Source organism: Thunnus thynnus, chromosome 8 (assembly GCF_963924715.1).
Source record: "Thunnus thynnus chromosome 8, fThuThy2.1, whole genome shotgun sequence".
NCBI classification, from domain to species: Eukaryota; Metazoa; Chordata; class Actinopteri; order Scombriformes; family Scombridae; genus Thunnus; species Thunnus thynnus.
The window spans coordinates 18,720,389-18,740,958 of NC_089524.1; the positions used below are offsets into that span (position 1 = coordinate 18,720,389).

A 20,570-nucleotide genomic window follows, 5' to 3' on the forward strand; every position below is an offset into this window, starting at 1 on the left:
ATATGTCTGTGTGTTTGTTTGTTTCTTTTTTTTCTACTTTGAATATCATTTGGACAGGCAGCATTATTTCTCCACGAGGTTTTTGGTGAGGTTTGCTCTACTGGACTTTTGTTTTGTGCCTTGGCTGCTGTTTTCTACACTACTCTGTGACTTTGATATCAAGCTCTGTGTGCAAGTAGGATTAACTTTACTTAACAAACACATGGGCCAGGCCTTACTGTGAGTGGATTTAATGTTTTGCTGAAACATTTGGTGAATTGGGTAGTGCCCAGGTAAGCCATGAAAATTATGCACATATCTGCAGACGGGCATTAGTGAAATGTGAGATATTTTAAATTTTAAGGTCAAATGCTTTATGGCTCAGATGAAGAAAAGTCTTATTGAAATGTAAAGATGTAACATTTTCATAAAGGTTGATGGCATATTTTCATATGAATAAACTAGACTCTACTACTTTATTAGGAACAGGAGGTAATTAGTGAAATACTTGTATTTTACTCAGATTTAATATGTATTTACCCAACAAAGTGTACTGGTTAGTGTCTGTAAACTGTTGTTTTCAGGTGGATCACCATACGTTTGTGATTGTCAACAGTACAGCACAGAGATATTTTTCAAAAACAATCATAAAACACACTACACTCATGTCATTCACTACCAGAAACTAGTGTTACATTTTCATAGGTTCTCTTTAAGATAATTGGTTGCTATGTCCACATACTGCATCTATTCATCTTTTATAGACAGACAAATGTGATAGGAGTAGAAACACTGTTTTGTCTGAACAGGCCCACAATACAAGGTAGGATTTAAAACAACAAAGTTATAGAGCACTCAAAGGGCTGATCCACAGAATAACACACTTAGACTCACAGTAGAATAGTTTTTTTAATCAAAAAGAGATATAAAACTCATAGCAGGAAAAATGTGATGTTTCCATTGAAGTAACACTTGACTGTTCTCTCAAGAGTGCACATGGATGCTTTGTTGATTGTGTGGTCAGCTGAAAAGTTTTAATAAATGAAATCCATTAAATAACACAACAATGTTGTCTTATTTAAAGTGGAAGATAAACTAGTCTTGAATATGTGTTCATTCAATTTGTCTCATCTGTTTATATGTTTATATTTCATCATTACATTACTTTTCATTCAGTTACATCACACACCATCATGTGACCATCCTCATGGTGACACACCCTCTGAGGGGCACTGGACAGGGTATGGCATCATCCACCTCAATGCAAGTGTCTATGTAAGGGTCCAGCAACACCATATTTGGGAATGCTTTGTTACTCTTTTTCTCACTGACCAGGTATATCTGTCCGCTGACTGTGGTGCAGCCACAGAAGAATTTTCTTCTTAGACATTCCTCCTCCAGCGCAGTCCACTCATCTGTCTCCTCATCAAAACGCAAAGCTTGGTCTCCAAACAGGTAGAGGGCACCGTTGAGTTCAGTAGCAACCAGGTCATATCTAGGGAAGGGGTTAATAAAAAGATTACATTTTCACATAATTTCCCTGCAAACTGAGGCTGAAAGATGAATGTTTTCCAGACATTGATATCTAAATAATTAAATGTCAGGTTTACAGTGAAGCTGAGAGCTACTCATAAAGATCTGGTGCTGAGACACACTCACCGTGGAAATGGAGAATAGGAGACCACATCCCACTGATCCTCCTTCACTGCGTACTTCTGAATTCCACCGTACACCTCCCCGTTTTCATCCAGACCGCACGCTACATAGATACACGACCCCAGAGTGGCAGTGGCTGCCCTCTCCACAGCCATAATCATGGGGCTGACCCCCTCCCAACCCTCCTCTGACCCCAAGACCAGCCTTTCTACATCATCCACAAGCCCTTCATCCATACTGCCCCCAAAGACATACAGTACTGAATCCAGTCCTATGGAGCAGTGGCTGTGCCTGGACTTCTGCAGGGCCGGCCCATCCACCCACCGCTGGTTCCCACATTCATACATCCTGACCCAGTCCACACTGAACCACAACACATCACGGAAGTAGCCACCTGTCACAACCACACAGTCTCCTAAATGATGAGAAAAAAGAAAAGTTAATGGTAATAAAACAACCACATCAAAATTCTAATGTCCATTCAGCCCCTAACTCATCATCATCTTAATTTTCATTATCATGAACATCATAATTAGCAATATCCAACCATTACCTACTGCAGCTACAGAGTACTGTGTGAGGTTCTTCCTCTGCAGAGGTGCACAGCTCTGCCATCTACCACTGACTGGATGAAACTGGTACAGTGCCTGTTGCTCCTGATCGTGAGGTCCACCCAGGACAAAGAGTGTTTCTCTGGCCCTGGTTCTTGGTATTGACCTGCCTACTGACCAAGAAGCTGGAAAATGTTCATTCATCTTGCAGATGAGCTTGGCTCTGGGATCAGAGCTTTTCATTCTGGTCAAAAGTACAGTGATAAACGGTAAAGACAGTGACTCAGGCCTCACCAGCTCAATGAGCTCCAGAAAGTGCTCCTCTCGTTTAGGGTCAAATGATACCCAGCGTAGGGTCGCCTCAACAGCCAGATCATCTTTATGGATGGCCAGGTCATCACTGGCAAGAAGGTGTGCCACCGTCTCCTTAGACAGGTACACAAAGTCCTCTTCAGCGACAATAGCAGAGAAGTGTGTGAGCACCACCTGTCGTGCTGCGGCGTAGAGCTGAGTGCAGCCCAGCTGCCAGGCATACGCCATCATTCCCAAACAGTTACTGAGGTGCAGCTCACGCTCGAGAAACTTGCAGCACAGCAGTCTGGCTCGCTCTAGTTGGAGGAAGTCTGCAGTCTCAAGGATCCCCAGAACGTTTTCTCTGTCCAAAGCTAGACTGGATGTCTTGCTGTATTCCATCAGGACCCGGAAATGCTGCAGGCCCACACCTTTGAGCTCAACATGCCTTTTGTTGCTCTCTACGCCACAGCCAAAGAACAGAGCCCTGAAGTAAGGACTCTGGAGAGCAAGCTGTTGACGGTTGACATAAAAAGACTCTCCCTCTACCTGTAGCACGGCATCAGGGATTACCTCAGGCTCAGAGTCTTCCTCGAGTAAAGCAGATTCATCCTCCTGCTCTAAGGGAACTGTAAATTTAAAGCTTTGAGGTTTCAGCTCGGTGTCTGCTCTGCAGGCCATGTCACAACAAACTGCACCTCTTTCTGGTTTACAGCACACCAACTAGTGTTATTAATAGATTTGCCCCCGGCTGCCTGCTGGCTGGATGCAATGCAGGGAAAGGTCGTCAGTTTGAAAACAGATGCTAATTATAACACAGAGAGCATCTGCTGGGCAGGGATTCAAAATGAGCACACATTGTCTTATCAAATAAACTAAGATCATTTTACTTTTGTCGTGGGGGCAACAAACTAATAAACTACAAACTAATCACGTCATTCTCACGGCGATAGGCGCTCAACGATTTGATTGGTGGAACATTTCTGAGGTCAAAGTTTAACTTCCGTGTCACGCAGCTAACATGGCGGTGAGTTCGTATGGTGTTCGCTTTCATTCAAACATCACATTACCACAGTACTTATTAACATACCCAGTTATATTCTTTACTGGCAAGTGTTTACTCTGAACATAAGTTGATATGTACCATAAATGCTTGTGTGTAATTAACACGCGGCTGTTCTGTAATTCGCTGTTTAGCCATCAAAGCTAACGTAATGCTAAGTTAATGTTTGTGTGCGGCTAGCTTGCATGTGACTTAAAAACAATGTCGCTTTACATGTTTTTAGGATAAAGAAAAGAAGAAAAAGGAGAGTATCTTCGACTTGTCAAAATACATCGACAAGCCGATTCGTGTGAAGTTTCAAGGAGGACGAGAGGGTAGGTGCATCTATTGTGATGGCTTAACCAGATGAAACGGTACAAACACCAGCGACTGTTTGTTTGGGGTGAAAGTTTCCTAAATGAACCTTTACACTGTGTATTTTTCCCATCTAGCCAGCGGTGTCCTGAAAGGTTTCGACCCTCTGCTGAACCTGGTACTGGACGGCACCATCGAGTACATGCGGGGTGAGAAACGGCATGAATGTGTCTGTTTAAAATGAGAATAGAAATACACTAAACACCGCGAGGGTTCATTCATTTCGACAGCTTGTCAGATAAAAAAACATGAAATTGTTACCACCTACTGCTCTACATGAATCAGAAACAGGTTTATTGTCAAGTAGGTTTACACATACATTGCCTTAGTGTTGTGGTGCATAACAATCAAAATATAATATATATAAATAAAATAGAAATCTACAAATAAAGTGATTTAGTTAAAAATGTTTCTGACTGAAATTAATCAAGTTATATCTTTAAAAAAGTGTCCTCATCTGATGGAAAGATGAACAACAATAGTAGCAAAAGCAAGCAAAGTTGAGAGATTTTATTGAACTTTATAGTCTGCGGCTAAAAGCTCAATGTGTATAAATGCTGAATTTGTGAATCAGCAGCATTCTGAGACTAGATTGATTTTATCTGATGATTGATAATACACTGCAGCTCTGCTGTGTAGACGTAACAATCATCAAGAACAAAAGCTTCAAGCCGCTAGCCTTAAGCAGAGATTAGGAGTGGTCTTCAGAGGTCTGGTAACCTCATGCCTCACTAACATCATGGTCCCACTTTTTTTTCCCTTCCAAATTTGTTGTCTACAGCCCCAACTGACGCTGACTCTAATTTCGAGCTGCTCCCTCTGGAGCCACAAAATGCTTTATACAACTTTTTACACACATACAGTGGTACTCATCAAGACCTGTAATCAGACTCTGATGCTTAAAATGCGTAAAAAAAAAAACCTTTAATCATGCAGAAAAAGCCACGTTTGGTAATTAACCCAAAGTTTGCCTTCAGATTGTCTCCTTTTGAACACATGGTACAGTAGGAGATGTGTCTGGCTTGGTTTAGGAGCAATTCAATGACAATTGATTGATTTGAATAATTGTTCGACTTGGAACTTTAACTGTTGTTGTCTGCAATCCTTGTCCATCCAGATCCAGATGACCAGCTAAAGCTGACAGAAGACACCAGGCAGCTGGGACTGGTGGTCTGCAGAGGGACCTCCGTAGTGCTTATCTGTCCTCAGGATGGCATGGAGGCTATACCAAATCCATTCATACAGCAGCAGGATGGCTAACACACAGTCTGTCACTCTCTGAGCCACAGACACACACACACACACACACAAATACAAACATGCACACACTTGAATATTTTGCAAGGTTTTTTTTTCTTATTTTAATTTTTTAAATTGTAACAGTAGTGATGTATAAAACAAAGCAAATTTCTGTTGTTAAAAATCATAAGTTGATCAGCAAAAGGACATTTGAAAGCACTTTTGTTTCTATCTGTGGTGTGCAAATTTGCAAAGATTTGAGTTGTAAAGAGCCCACAAGTTTGGAAAGTGTTAACAGTACCGTTTTCTTTTTATCCAGAATAACTGAACTTTTTACTCCTCTTTGTTTTTGATAAGAAAATAAAATGAAAACGTATGTTGGGTCTTGTAAATGTTTGTCTTCTTTGCACTTGTACATTTTGGATGGACAAATTGAGGACTGAGTTGCAGAAACTACACTTATTTTAAATGTAATTGAGGGAACCCTGAACGTCTTGATTCAAGACTTTTCCAGCTGGATTATAACCTATTCAGCAGTGCGCAGTGGCCCCTGGTGTATGATATAGTTATTCAGTCATTGCTGCCTAATATGGCCAGGAAAAAAAACAATCATCTGGTTAAATAAAAGCTCAAATCTAACTTTCACCTGGCTTAGTCACAGCTAATTTGCACCAATGGTCCTTTTACAATCACACACATTAATAGATTATGTCATGTATCACAGGCCACCTGTCCACCTAATCTGCGGAAAACTGGCTACAGCTCCATCCTCTTTTTCAAACAGTAACAAAGGTATTTGTCACCCTCAAGTGTTCATAGGGATAAAGGGAGTGTGTGTTGTGTGTGATGATAAGCCATTCAAGCCTGTCGGCACACTGACAAAGACACATTGTGGTATTAACTGCTTTAAGTCAGGAGCGCTTTTAACAGGGTGGGGGAATCATTTAAGTAAACTACATTCACTTTAGGTAGGATTGTACCTTTTTTAAAGGGAAGTAAGACAAGGAAATGTATTGTTTTCTTAGTCCCAAGTAATGTAAAATGAGGGGTTTACATCTCACCTGTGAACTTTGTATTGGTATTTTTCTTGTCAACATTGTGTCCTGAATTATGTTCCAAATTTCACTTAATAGATTCTTGAATATAAAATATATTTTTGTATAATATATATTGTGAATTTTGAAAAATCTCCCTAAAATGGAGTTTTATATAATGTCACTTCTTCCCTCTAAATTTAAGTGCCATAGGCTAATAAATTCACAGTAAAGGCACCTGAACTGAACTGATTGGAGGTTAAAAGGTTTGCCAGGTGTGAGTCCGGAACTTGCAGCCAAAAGTAAAATAAATTTCCAGGAGTCCTCGCCCCTCCTCTGCTGCTCAGTCACTGTGTCAGTGGAGCACAGACGGGCAGCAACTTGAGGGAGTACTGGGCTGCACTGAAGAGCAGGTAGATTTTTTTATTCCCTGTTTTTTCCAGCGTTACTAAATTTGCTTTAATGTGAGTTGCGTCAAGGAGCACCGGATGTTTACCTGGATATAATGGAAGCTCTGAGGTGACAGCAGAAACGCTTGTGCATATCGAGGCGTAACCTAAAAGCGTTTTTTTGCGCTCAGAGGGATCAAGACCGAAGGGAGGAGGGTCGGAAGGGGATTTCTGAGGCCGAGTCGACTTCCTAAAGTAAACTGAAAAGGGGAGTTACTTTCGCGGGACGGAGGCGGCACGCCCCTTTGGCAGGTGGAACAAATAGCGGACCTCTCGGTCTTGTCCCTTGTCTTCAATCCATGTATGTATTCTTGTGCGCGTCAAGTCATGCACTAAGAGCGGCAGGATATCGTAAATGTCAGTGTTCAGGGGAATGAGAGAAGAAAGAGGTGAGTGAGTTTACCTCAGAACATAAAGCCTGTATTGTTTAATGCTCCGCACAGGTGCACCTGGAGTCACGGTGCGTAAATGGCTGCTGCGGGGAAAATTCTCATCGAGTCTATTAATTCAATTAATTCTTGTTATCTGTAAAACTTTTGGAAAGTTTTCTTGTTTTGTGCTGTGACCTTATTCCACATCTGATTTGTGATCACGAAGTAACATGGCTTTAAGCACGCCTGCACGATCCAGGAGCTTGATGTTTTTATGTAGACTTGACGAGTTAATATTCCTCAAAACAACAGCAGGCTACCTTCCATTGGTTTGGAACATTTTATAACCTTCTTATCCTATTGAATACCCATCATTGGTGAATATTGTATCATGAATTTATGCAGGGTTATGTGTGTGAATCGTCAAATGGAGTTTATACTACCTATAACAAGGACTGGGGAAAAATAATTATTAAATATTATTGACTTTCAGTGGATTCCTACCTGATGATAGGAACATAGTGTAATCATTTCACATATTTCTGTTGGTCAAATTTACATTTTTTAAAAAAAATAGCTATCTAAGGTTTTGGTTTACATGTGTAAACACTTGTCTGGCATAAGGCCATGCAAATGAACACATACTGTAAATGTGATTTGACATAAATATTCCATTTTGTGATATATTTATATCAATGTCATAAACATATTCTTATTTATAAGGTGTCACCATCTACATCTCATATTATATCCCAGTGTGTCATCAAACATTTTAGGTCATACTGAATACGGTGAATTACAGAACAACTGCTATTGTATTTTTTCCCAGGCTTGGATAATTTTGTCTATTGGGCAATATGATACTGGAGACAGTGGAATGTGAGTTGTGAGGTTGGTGCTGTGAATCCAACATGGAGGTGAAGAAGGATGGAGGAGGGTCGTGGTCCTCTCCAGGACCTTCTTCTGCTCCCTCCAACCCTGCCTGCTACAGGAGTACCCTCGTGGCTTTCCTCCTCTTCTTCCTTGTTATAGGAGTCTTTGTAGGCCTGCTTATTGGTGGGTTTGCAGACAGTTAATGTCACATTCACAACACAATCACATAACAATAATTTGAGATATTTAACGTACCATAAAAGCACAAAGTAACATGTTCTAAGCTCTTTAGGCCACTTAACAGTTTCTTAAGTTGATCCATTTTTGTTGCCATCTGTGTTATTTCTCCTCTGTCGCTGCCAGCATACCTGGTGCAGGAGCAGCATTATTTCATGGAGACAGTGGAGCTGAAGGGTCTGAAGTATGACCCTGTTCTGCAGGATGAGAACTCTGGCTTCTCCATAGTACTGTCTTCAGTTTTAAAATCAAAGGTTGGTCCTGACAGTCACTGTGATGAGAGCTTAATATTTCCTTTAAAATGTGCTAAATTGTTCATTTTCACTTTCTTACAGATTAAAAACGTCTTCACTGCCTCATCAGTATCACATCACTACATTGACTGTAGTATTGTTGCCTATGGGTGAGTGAGAGTTGAACCACAAATTTAAAAAAAATCACATCTGAGGTCTTTGAAACAACCACATTGTGTTTTTTCCCCTGTTTTTTCCAGTAACATTAATGGTGACGTGATGGCGACATTCAGACTGGTCTTCAGGGTCTCCAGGGTCCAGCAGTATTCAGACAACTTTGTTCAGGACTTGCTGAGAGCAGGGCTCAGTTCAGTCATGCACGGGAAACCACTAGAGGTGCCTGAGTTTGGACAGATCAGCGCTATCATCTTACTGGGTAGTAAAACAATACTGTCATCAGTTGACTGTCTGTGGCCTTACAAGTGGATGTGTGTAGTGTGAGTTATGAAAATAGGCCACAGCAGTGCATTGTCTCAAAGCTGCAACAGTCTTCACAGGATCTAATAATGCTTTCTCTCTATTCCCAGGGGCCAGCGGGAAGTCATTTTATGCGATTGGAGATGATATGATAGGTGAGTGTATGTTTTTTGACCCACATCCAATGGTATTTGAAAATATTTAATAAGCACAGCCATCCTTCTTGCACCTAAACACCTTAAACAATTACATCTTAAAGGAATATTACCTATATATTGTTTAATACATATCTTAAGTTTCCTTTCAAAAGGTTGTTCTAATTCTTTGTTTATTTCTCTGAGTTATTTATGACTTGTTTACATCATCCTTTCTCTAACTCTCATCTCCATTTAACATCTGGACTCTCCAGCCAGATGTCCTGACAACACCTTCACTTGTGACAATGGAGAATGCGTCACCAAATTAAATCCAGGGTGTGACTTCATACCAGACTGCGCAGATGGATCTGATGAAGCTCGTTGCGGTGAGTGACTCTTCAAACTATAAATTATTACCTAAATCCCTCTTTCTCTCCCACCCTCCATGTTATCCACTCATCACACTCTCCCTCTCAGTCTGCGGTACACGTCCTGCCATGGGGAGTCGGGTTGTGGGTGGTGAAGATGCTCGGCAAGGGGAGCTGCCATGGCAGGTCAGTCTGAGGCACCATGGACGCCACACTTGTGGAGCCTCCATCATCAGCGAACGGTGGCTGGTCAGCGCAGCACACTGCTTTGAGAGGTATGTCGCAATTGTCAACCAGTGAGCAAGTTGTATTTCCTAAGTGGTGATTACTAACAACCTGCTACATTAGTAATCAGAAGTTTAAGGACGATTTCATTAGACACTAAATTGTGAAATTCATGGAATTACATATAATAAATTGAAACCACGATTTGTCTACCTCTCTGTTTTTAGGGATGACGACCCCAAAGAGTGGACGGCCCTTGTAGGGGCCAGCCTGGTGAGCGGCGAGGAGTCAGAGTCCAAAACGATTAACATCAAGTCGCTGGTTGTGTCTCCAGACTATAACCCCATGACCACCGACAATGATGTGACTGTACTGGAGCTGGAGACCCCTCTCACCTTCAGCCCTTACATCCAGCCTGTGTGCCTGCCCTCCACATCTCACGTCTTTGCTCCCGGCCACAGCTGTGTGGTGTCGGGGTGGGGCGCACTAAACATGTTTAATTGTGAGTCTGCCTGCAGGAATTCACCTCAGAACAACAGATGAGGGATTTAGACTGAAAAGGAGCTCATTTACAGAGTTCTCATCCTTTTTTTTTCTTGACCCACTATGATGTCAATTGAGTGCCAACATTGTCTGTTGAAGTTTTTAGATGATATTTTCCCATAAGATAATAATGAAAAATAAATCATTCATAGTGCAGAGACAAGGAACAAACAGGATAATTAAGGCATTCGATGTTTATTTCATGGCTCAGCTACAACAGTCAGTCGTATGGGAAAATTGTATCCATTAACAGTAATGCAGGCTTTTAGACACATATTTAAGCTACATCATGACAGCTAAAGTCCTACATAACATCCTCTCTCATATTTCAGAATTGTATTATCCAGCTCTATATGCAGTTATTCTAGACTTACAGTACACCCTAATGTTCTTGAAAGCTGTTGTCCCTTGTCATTGAAAAGTACATGAAATAGCTTTTGTGTGTATACTGTATATAATTATAATATCATATTAAAAATTTCTACTGCTGTGCAGCTGGACTTCAAGCTCAAACATGATCAATAATGAATAATTCAGTTGTCTTGTGCTCTTCTGTCATTCAGCTGAAGTGCCTCCCACACTGCAGAAGGCGGTGGTGAAAATCATTGACTCCAAGGTTTGCAATAAATCGTCTGTGTACAGAGGAGCAGTTTCTCAAAACATGATGTGTGCTGGATTCCTGCAGGGCAAGGTGGACTCTTGTCAGGTCAGTGCTGTTTTTATGTGGTTCACATAATGTAGCTACAATAGTATGAGCTATCAACTTACATCTTCTTACAATAGATTCTTGACTTGGGGCAAAGTTTGTGTACGTACAATGATGATCTGGTTTTCTTTTGCTATTTTGAAACTATACTTGGTGTTGAAACTGTGTGATAAAACTGGTCCCACCCTAAAAATAGAGGCCTGTAGGCTGTTGCTGTTATTTTCAGTCCAGCTTAACATGATGATGTGTGCTGTTAATATGACAAGAGGAAAACAAGGCATTGCTCCCTAGTGAATATTATATCATATGTGGGAACTTGAAGCTTTGTCCCATTTGTTTTCAGTTTGACCATCATAGACACGTCAATTCATTTTCTAAACTGACACACAGAGTTGAAAATCAGCAAAATGACACAAGCTTTCTGCAGAACAACAGCACTGCCCTGAGTACAGATAATCAGAGGTGTTGTGTTTTTCTTGCAGGGTGATTCTGGAGGGCCTCTGGTGTGTGAGGGGGCCCCGGGGAGGTTCTTCCTGGCTGGAGTGGTGAGCTGGGGTGTGGGCTGCGCCCAGATCAACAGGCCTGGGGTTTATTCTCGGATCACCAGGCTCCGCAACTGGATTCTAAGCCACACAGATCCCAGCTTGGTCCACGATTACTCCCAGTATGTTCCTACTGTGCCAGGTACTGTTCCAGGAGAGACCTTTAATAACCCACCGGCACCCAGGACAATAGCCATGGATGTGTCGCCTGCACCAACACTTCCTGGTATTGTCCTAATGAAAGCAACTTCACTGCTAAAATAATTTATAAATGAGTTGCTCATTCACCAGTTAGTAGCCTAATACCCATGCTCCTCTCTTCATCATGTCTTTTAGTCTTGAACTGCAGTGGGAACTTCCAGTGTAGTGCCTCTTCCTGCATCGGCAAGGTCAATCCAGAGTGTGATGGAGTCCCTGACTGCCCCAACCAGGCTGACGAAAGAAACTGTGGTTAGTTTATATGCGTAAAGCAGAGAACGTGACTTGCTTTAAAAGAAATGTTTCTGACATGTGTTTTTATTTCAGACTGCGGTGTGCGCCCTGCGTTGGGTTCCCAGAGGATTGTGGGTGGAGTAACAGCTCGTAGGGGGGAGTGGCCTTGGATTGGCAGTCTCCAGTACCAGAGACTTCACCGTTGTGGCGCCACACTCATTCACAGCAAATGGTTGCTGAGTGCAGCACACTGCTTCAAAAGGTTCCTCTGTATTAGCTAAATTTTAAGAGTTACTTTTTAAAACATGGAGTCACTTCACACAACCAGAGGCTATGTGATTTAGCACAGCAGCAAAATTAAAAATCACACCACTAGCACACACAGTTATATACTCAATAACTCTTCTATTAGATCCAGAGTGGTCCTGACCCTGTTATAACCTACACCCACAGTGACTCGAGCCCTACTAACTGGGCTGTGAGCCTGGGATCTGTGCTGCGCTCAGGGGTAGGAGCACTGGTCATACCCATCCAGAGGGTCATCATCCACCCAGCTTTTAATGGCACCAGCATGGACCATGATGTGGCTCTGCTGGAGCTAGCAGTCCCAGCCCCGACGTCCTACACCATCCAGTCTGTCTGTCTCCCCTCACCAGTGCACCGCTTCCTGAAGAATGCAGAGTGCTACATCACAGGCTGGGGATCCATGAGGGAAGGAGGTGAGAAATGTAGTGTTGCTTCACACTGATGATATATAATTTTCCAGAAAGCATTGCACAAGTGCATTAATGATATTAACATGTTAAAACAAACTGACCATTTAGAAATCATCCTCCATATGGAATTCTATGGTCACGCAAAAAAAAAAAAAAAAAAAGAAATTATGAGGAGCGTCTTGGTTGAGAAATATGGGTAGAGGCAAGAAAACATCAGTGGAGCAAAAGTTCCAACATTATTATTACAATAAAAACAGGAAAACAGACTTAACTTTAAAGAATCCTTCTTATTTTACATTTACAAGAGTTCTTGCGCTCAGCAAATTATCCCTGGGCTGTAAGGCCATCCACTTATCCTCTTATGAATGAATATTACATGAACTATGAATGGGCACTTAGATTACAGTACATATGATATTTTCTCATTTAACTCTGCAGCCATGCAGATAGTTTCACTCTCTTCTGAATTATCTTCCCACTGAAACTTCTACTGCTTGACCAGCAGGATGGAGATGAATGAAATTAGGTTTTTAGTGCTCAGAGTAGTTAAAAATGACAATGTTAAAAATGTAACAGAAACAGTTTTGTAATCAGGCTTTATCTTAGTGAAAATGCATAAGCCACTAATATAGATGTCATTCTCCTTCCCATAGGTTCATTGACCAACCTGCTGCAGAAAGCTGCAGTGAACATCATCGACCAGGCAGACTGCCAGCAGTCATATGGAGACATACTGAGTCCTAACATGATGTGTGCTGGATACATGGAGGGAGGCAGAGACACTTGTTTGGTAAGATGTAGTACAGTATACTGTGTGACACAAAAACTTTTTTAAAAGCCTGGGAATGGGCCAGACATCTGGGTGGTACAGTCTTGGCAGCGTCTGAGCAGTAAGATTGTGGGCCGAGATTAAACAAGTGCTCAAAGACTCTGGGAAATAGGGCCATGGCTTTGATAATTCTTTTTACAGTGGCTGGTTAACCAGGTCAGAGCAAAGTAAGTGTTGCCCTTTTCCTCCTTAGAGAATTCTAGGACTTGTCTCTGAAAAAGTAAAAGCATACAAATAAATTGTGGTTTAAGAATACTTTGGGTATTACAATTATAATGCTAACATGACGGAGAAAACAAGTGTTGCTAATTCAAAAACATTATTACACTTACTGTATGTGAGAGATGCAAATCTCTCTAATGGGAAAGAGTGGAGTTTCTTTCCTAAAAATACAGAGCTCCCCTTCTCACCTGCTCCCTCTCTGTAATCTTCTTATGTAAGGAAACCCACATGCATTCCTGTCTCGGTCAAAGCACCTGGCATCTCAGCAGCTATCCAAGTGACATTCTCTTTGTACCCACTTAAGAACATAGAAGAAATTATTACCTTTAGCAAAATAATAACTGCAGATCTGTTGGTGTTTCTTGCCTCTCTTCTCCATCATTCAGGGAGACTCTGGAGGGCCACTGACCTGTCGCCAGCTCTCTGGCCAATGGTTTATTGCTGGAGTGACCAGCTGGGGACATGGATGCGGGCGAATAGGTTTTCCAGGGGTTTACACTCGAGTGACATCTGTAAGGAAATGGATATCTACATACCTGCCTTTCTGAAGTTTGATAAGAAGCAAAAAAAGCAGCTGTGCCCAGAGAGATGATACACCAAATGGACAGCGGATTTTCCTTTTCTCCACAAAATTATACTTTACAAGGACTGAAGTCATGCTAACACAGTCAATACACTCACACTTACTGTTGTATTGACCTGTGTGACCTATTGGGTCACGGGTGCTGTTTGTAATACTGTGCAATCATCTCAACTGGGACCATCCTCTTTCAACATGTGCTGAAGAAATATGGAGAATTCTGATCTTTGGCGAGTGGACATTTCGCAAGCAAATGCATGATTGAAAGTATTTATTTCAGTTATTTATTTTCCTGACTGGTAAACATACATGGTGCAGTGTATTTTTTGTCATTTTGTGTGGGGTTCTGAATATATGTGGTTCATTTATGGGCACATTTCCTTGTCTGTTTTTGTGTTTTAGAAAAATAGTAAGACTAGGGTGCAATGTAGTAATGGTCACTGAAAGGAGGATTTTCTGGAGAAAATATATAAAGGAATTCACCTTTTGCCTGAGTTCCATGAAGGCAACACAACAGGTTGCTTCATTGACAAATTTTCACTCTTTTTGATGAGAAATTTAAAACCAACACAAGAGGAAAAAACTGATTGACATGATTTATTTATTTTTCAGGAAAACCATTTCACTTGCTCACATGCACACCTCCAATCAAACTGCAAATAATGTTCGCAGGCTTATTTGGCTTGTACTTCCCCACAAAACCTCAGCAAGATTTTTTTTTTTTTTAAAAAGAAATTTGGTTCCCAGACATCTGACAAACCGCACACACAAAGCTGAGAAAGATTCAATACCACATCTACAGCATGGCAGACCCTGCTGAAACAAGCCCACTACTGTGGAGGGCGGCAGATAGTGTGACAACTAGAAAACAGGTCAGACAAAACAGTTTTGTTCTCCAGGCGTACTTTGATATAGGACTGTTTGGAGGCTTGTGAATGTCAGGTTCACGGTTGTGAAAACACAAAGTTGCTCCTCAATTCTTTCTGTTGGTTTTAAGTAGGTCTACAGAGCAGGTTCACCTCACACGGCGTGTTAAGGAAAGCTGTGTTGCGTTTCCCCTTCAGGGCTCCGGTTGTGCTGCATGTTTGGTAGGCACAAATATTCTGTATGTACACATTAGGAAAGAATGAGAACACTGCTGACACAGTATTTTAAGGAGCAATTTTAGTAACTGAGAGACTCAAGTCCCATTAACCCTTATCAGTATCATGTGTCCTAATTATACAGACTAAAGCTTAGTCTGTTGGCAGGAAGATGTCAGGTTAAATACAGTGTTTCTATTGAAGTCACATTAATAAACTCTTATAATTACTCCAAACAACAAAGGCCATAGTTCTGCTGTTGACTAATCAATGACAGCCCCATTGACTATATCAAATATTGGGATACAGCCAGAACAATTTGTCAATCACAGGGCTAACACACACACGCAAACACAGTCACACTTTCATTCACTCCATTAAGCAATTTAGAGTTTCCAATTCTCCTGACCTACATGCAGGTCCATCCCGCAGCTTTTATCATGGCATGTTTAATGGTTAACCAGAAGATTAATTATATATATATATACCATAAAAACACAAATAGTTAATCTTTGTTACTGAACTTTTCCTCAGAGCAAAAAGAAAACGTCCACACAGAGACACTGTTATGGCTAGAGTCCACAGGCTCTGCTAGCCTGTCTGTGAGGTAAAATGACAAAAGTTGATGGTGTGCTGCTGCCGTGACACACCCGTGCACACCTCATGACCTCTGGTGGTGCACTGTGCTCCTCTGTGGGTAAGCGGTGGCCCGAGGAGGGAAAGGGCGAAGAGACCGATGCTCACATGCGAGCTCTTTCTCTCTGTAGTCTAGAGTTGTATGTTCGGGAAACAGTGTTCCAGGCATCCATATACCGGTCCATACACATGGCAATGCATTTCTGTGTGGATAAAAGCAGTGAGGTGAAGTTTTAACCCTGAAACTGAGTAAAAGTGTCTTTTTCAGTGCTGCCATTCATTATTTGCTCTACAAAATACCTTAAAATTCATGCAAAATGCCCATAACAAAAGTTGAAATATTCATATTGCTTTGTTTAGTCTGAACAATAGTCCAAACCCCAAATATGTTCAGTTTACTAAGAAAAACAGCAAAGCCTAACATTTGGTAGATACTGTAACTAGTGGATTATTGTAATTTTTGCTTAAAAATGACAAACATATAAGCAGTCATTAAGGCGGACTAATTGTTTCTGCTGTAAATTTTGCATCTGAAAGCAAACTTGTCATTTTCTACGGCCCAACACATACCTGCTCTGAGTTGTCCAGCGTGCTTCCAGGTTTACCTATGCACTTCTTGAAGCATTTATCTGTCATCCTCTGGAACATGAATGGAGAGATTATTATATTCAGTATAACTAACTTATAACTGACAGCTAATTTCTAGTTACAACCACAAGTTCACAACATCACCGTGTGCACATTTATATGACAATTTGCGAGTAAGAAAAACTCAAAACACCAAGTTGCAGCTGTTTGAAAAGTCAAGGTTTAGTATCAACAGCACTTCAGTGACTAATGTTGTGTTTGTATAAGTCACGTTTCATAAATGTGAGAACAAATCAATAACCATATCTGCGTGTAACGCTATGACAGGATTAACAAAGGTCATATCATCCCTAATAAACGCCACTCCAGTTAACTCTTACATGGGCTGAGTGTCAGGTTAGTGCTGCTAGTTTAGCAGCCGTGTCCATTGATTTACCTGCAGCAGCTCCTGAGCGTTAGCTACCGCGATCTGGACCTTGACCTGCTCCATAATCGTGCCGGTGTCCATTTTGCCTCCCGATCCTCCTGCTGAGAAGTCAGAACCAAATCCGTCCATTTCTACCGGAGTCGTTAACTAAACTCTTAAGATTAGACGATCCTCTGTAAACACACGTGTGGTGCGCCGCTGCTAGCTTTAGCTAACGTTACGTTAGTGGTCTGTGCCCTTGAGAGCGGCGGAAGGGTGCATACGTCATTTCCGTATGCAGGATCCCGACATGGGAAATGTAGTTTTTTTGGTGAGTGGATACAGTGCAGTCAATATACTACAGCCAAAAACACTTTCTGGGATATATATTTTTTGAACTCATGTGTTTATAATACTTAAAGATCCCCTCCAGACATATATTGATACATATAAAAATACTCTTCTTGGAACAATAATGTTTGTCTGATATGCTTTTTCCACAAAAAAATACTAAAATGTTAAAATCCTGAAAACGGCATCTCCTCATTAACAATTCCAGAAACTATGAATATGTTAATTTTGTTCATTTGTAAAGTTTAACTGCTGGACCCAAGAGGTCTCATATTTCACTGTGATGTCCATTCTCAGTGTATGTGCACTAGAGGCCTCAGGTTTCCAAGCTGAATATTGGACCAGGATTGGCTCCAAACTAGTTGTGATGTCACACATCTTGCTTGTAGGCCCACCCCTAAAAATCTGATTTCCAATGAGTACAGAGAAAATTTCCACTTTCAGTAGATGAATGTGGAAACAGACTTCATGGGTCAAACTCTGCACATACATCATTCTGCACAGTGAAGCTCAACCCTCCAACTGTAGGAACGTGAAGAGAAACAGATATTTGAGTGGAAGGGGACTTTAAGAGACATATATGGCTTGTCAGCATTTATGGTCAGCACACACAAACACACACACACACACACCCTCCTTTACAAAAACCTGCGTGTACACGTTTTGCCACAAGGTGGCGATATGCTCTACTTAATCACTCTATCAAGTTTTCTAATGGAGACTTTTCTTGAAATGTGCAACCAACAGATACATATAACAAATGATGAAAGTATATTTTCACTACATATGATCATCCATCCATCATTCATCCATCTTCCATTAACAGTTTCAACAAGTAGTCTATAGCATATTCAGTCATTTCATTGTAGCAACAATAGCATTTGGTTATGTCCAGCACTTATTATTCAATTACCCTTTAAAATTAGATTGTATTATTTTAGTGAAATTACTGGATAGACTATTTTGTTTGTTTTCTGTCTTCCAATAGAATAGAATAGACTTGATTGTCCACAAAAGTGGAAAACAGAACAACCACAGAACAACACTGACAGTATGAATACTCCAAGTACAGTAATAAAATACAATATACAAATTATATTTTTTTTAAAAAAGAGAGATTAGGATTACAGATTAAGATTGAGTCTCTAGGAATTGAGCAAGCTAATTGCATTTGTGATAAGTTACCTCTAATACATTCTTTACAGCCAGAGGTTAGCCTTTCAAATTTTTATGTTTTTGACCCATCTTTTTGTGTCTTGTTTATTTTGGCTGAATTTTTGTTATAATAAAATTAACAAATAAATCCGCAGCAAGCATGTATTATATTCTGATTCTCCATGGCAGGAGAATTTGAAGATTTGAAGATAAATTAAATAATACATGCAGAGACAGTACATAATTTAAAATATGACATATTTTCTTTAATTCATTTTAAATGTATACTTACATAGTCAGTCATTCCAAGTTTGTTATTGTACGATTGCTCTGTTTAAATGGATGAATTAGTTAAAATTTCAGTAGAGACTAAACTTGTCTACTAGCTCTGGGTGAAAGGGTAAATAAATAAAACATTTACCTCAAACTAACATAACAGGAAGAGCAGGAGTTGACTACAGAAATAGAAAGACATAAGAACCTCTGCATTGTTTTTAGTCATGAGGCCATGAGGAGGCATGAGGATGACCCCCTCTGAGGACCCCTCTCCTTATGTTTCAGATAGGATGACCTCACTGAGAAGACCACCTGCCTTGAGTAAAAAAAATATGTGGTACAGTGAGTCTGCAGGCAACAATGGAGTGACGGTTACCGTCATCTAAACAGACACTGTGAGTGGCTTGTTGCGATGCAGGGGGGCACTGAGGAATAATTGTGGGGGGTCTGATTAGTGGCGTGCCGGCCTAAGAGTAATTAATGACCGGTTACACAATGCTCGCACCCACTCACATGCAAACACACACACATACACATAAGTCCTTTGACCAGTTTGGCTTCAAGCCACAGGGCTTGAAAGGAGGGAGGGGAGGGGTTGGGTTAAAGTGCAGTAAAATGAATTAACCCTAGATTACAATCATGAGTTCATTAATCTAATCTTCTTAAATTCTTAATCTCCTTTAGGCACACTTGTGTGTATGAAAGCATTTGGCCCCATCAGCTTCATGGGAGGCTTAAATGAGCACCGGCAACAATGGTTACGAGAAGGTGAATTACCCATGAGTGTGTTTATCGGTGTCAAATTTGGAGGTTGGTTGAGTTGAGTGGTTAGTTCAAGTGTAAGAAAAGACATTTGATAACTTGAGATATAAGAAGCTCTCAGATTTAAATCTCTTTTAAGAAAAAAAGAGCAAATAGTAGATAAAAAGGAAGCCTGACTGTCTCTTTTGCTCTCAAACACACACACAGCAGCACCTTTTAATCTTCAAAAGCAGCTGTTCATGACCCCATCAAACCCTGCCACCCCCAAATGTCCTCAGAGTCTCTATTGTTTGAATAAAAATGAGACGTACAACATTACAAATATCTGTGATCCATTAAATTATATAAGTAGATCTGTGACTTTTCTGACTACAATTCTTTCTTGTTTGCTTTTTAACAACAGAGACACTTTGACTTGTCACAGCAGGAAAAGCACAGGTGCAACCAATAACATTAACCATTGCTCTCCTCCATTTAAGTGTCCTAGTACCCCAAAAAGCAGCCTGCACAGACATTACCAGAAACTGGTTTTGTGCAATTGGCACATCTAAATGGAATACAGCCATCATTAATGTTATTAATTATCCCTGCAAGACATGTTGACATGTTGGGACATGTCTCAACAAAGAACTCTTTGCTGTATCTTTCACAGAGAAGACATTTATTTCTTGAGTCTCTACTTCTTTAAATTCTACTTTCATTACTAACTTTTATCTATTACTTAGATAAAAGTTACATACACAACTATTTTCTCAAATTTCTACTTCACTATTGTTATCCTGCTGTTCATATCTTCTGTGTTATACCTTTTTAAGCAGCCCATGAAGTTCATTGTTTGTGCAGGCTGACTTGGCTGATTCTTATTCTGAAGCGAGGAGCATTCTTGATAAATTCCTGTAAACCTCACGAGTACATAAATCCTACAGAAAATGTGAAGAATTCAGCTGAAGAAACAATCTCATGGTCCCTCAGATGGACTTTAACCTGCCATCATATGATCATTAAGACTGTTTGTTATGTGGAGCTGGCACCCTGAGCTGAGCAGGGGCAGCGCTGATCCTGGTGCTTGGCAGAGCAGAGATGCTGATCACTTTGTTGGAGGGACCCATGACCTCTGTATTTCTAAAATCCTGACCACGACCCTGCACACAGCTACAGAGCAGACCGTTAGAGATTCAATCAGTGTTCGACACAGTAGATGCTCGCC

General features: G+C 40.8%; 4 protein-coding genes across 6 annotated transcripts; 2 read left to right on the top strand and 2 right to left on the bottom strand.

The window, feature by feature from the left end:
- Nucleotides 1-869: 869 nt before the first annotated feature.
- On the bottom strand, nt 870-3,235 carry LOC137187768 (kelch-like protein 23). 2 transcript variants are annotated; one of them, XM_067596918.1, is made up of 4 exons: nt 2,189-3,235; nt 1,639-2,050; nt 1,312-1,474; nt 870-1,003 (listed from the first exon to the last, which is right to left on the bottom strand). In XM_067596918.1, exons 1-4 carry the CDS (start codon nt 3,156-3,158, stop codon nt 893-895), a joined length of 1,656 nt encoding a protein of 551 aa, XP_067453019.1. In that variant the 5' UTR covers nt 3,159-3,235; the 3' UTR covers nt 870-892. The 2 variants fall into 2 exon arrangements, with proteins under 2 accessions (XP_067453019.1, XP_067453018.1); XM_067596917.1 differs by having other exon boundaries at nt 870-1,474.
- Nucleotides 3,236-3,376: 141 nt separating this feature from the next.
- Nucleotides 3,377-5,525, top strand: lsm7 (LSM7 homolog, U6 small nuclear RNA and mRNA degradation associated). The gene is made up of 4 exons (XM_067596922.1): nt 3,377-3,504; nt 3,764-3,854; nt 3,972-4,043; nt 5,012-5,525. The coding sequence occupies exons 1-4, from the start codon at nt 3,499-3,501 to the stop codon at nt 5,152-5,154; spliced, it is 312 nt and encodes a 103-aa protein (XP_067453023.1). The 5' UTR covers nt 3,377-3,498; the 3' UTR covers nt 5,155-5,525.
- A 906-nt stretch (nt 5,526-6,431) lies between these two features.
- On the top strand, nt 6,432-14,830 carry tmprss9 (transmembrane serine protease 9). Of its 2 annotated transcripts, none has more exons than XM_067596916.1 (16): nt 6,432-6,580; nt 7,817-8,043; nt 8,224-8,351; nt 8,433-8,500; nt 8,591-8,766; nt 8,918-8,962; nt 9,217-9,330; nt 9,422-9,587; nt 9,765-10,039; nt 10,644-10,786; nt 11,269-11,554; nt 11,665-11,778; nt 11,854-12,022; nt 12,214-12,479; nt 13,130-13,266; nt 13,914-14,830. In XM_067596916.1, exons 2-16 carry the CDS (start codon nt 7,899-7,901, stop codon nt 14,073-14,075), a joined length of 2,394 nt encoding a protein of 797 aa, XP_067453017.1. In that variant the 5' UTR covers nt 6,432-6,580; nt 7,817-7,898; the 3' UTR covers nt 14,076-14,830. The 2 variants fall into 2 exon arrangements, with proteins under 2 accessions (XP_067453017.1, XP_067453016.1); XM_067596915.1 differs by lacking the exon at nt 6,432-6,580 and adding an exon at nt 6,606-7,005.
- timm13 (translocase of inner mitochondrial membrane 13 homolog (yeast)) lies at nt 14,690-17,098 on the bottom strand. Its single transcript, XM_067596923.1, has 3 exons — nt 16,850-17,098; nt 16,396-16,464; nt 14,690-16,028 (listed from the first exon to the last, which is right to left on the bottom strand). Exons 1-3 carry the CDS (start codon nt 16,967-16,969, stop codon nt 15,930-15,932), a joined length of 288 nt encoding a protein of 95 aa, XP_067453024.1. The 5' UTR covers nt 16,970-17,098; the 3' UTR covers nt 14,690-15,929.
- Between the last annotated feature and the right edge of the window lie 3,472 nt (nt 17,099-20,570).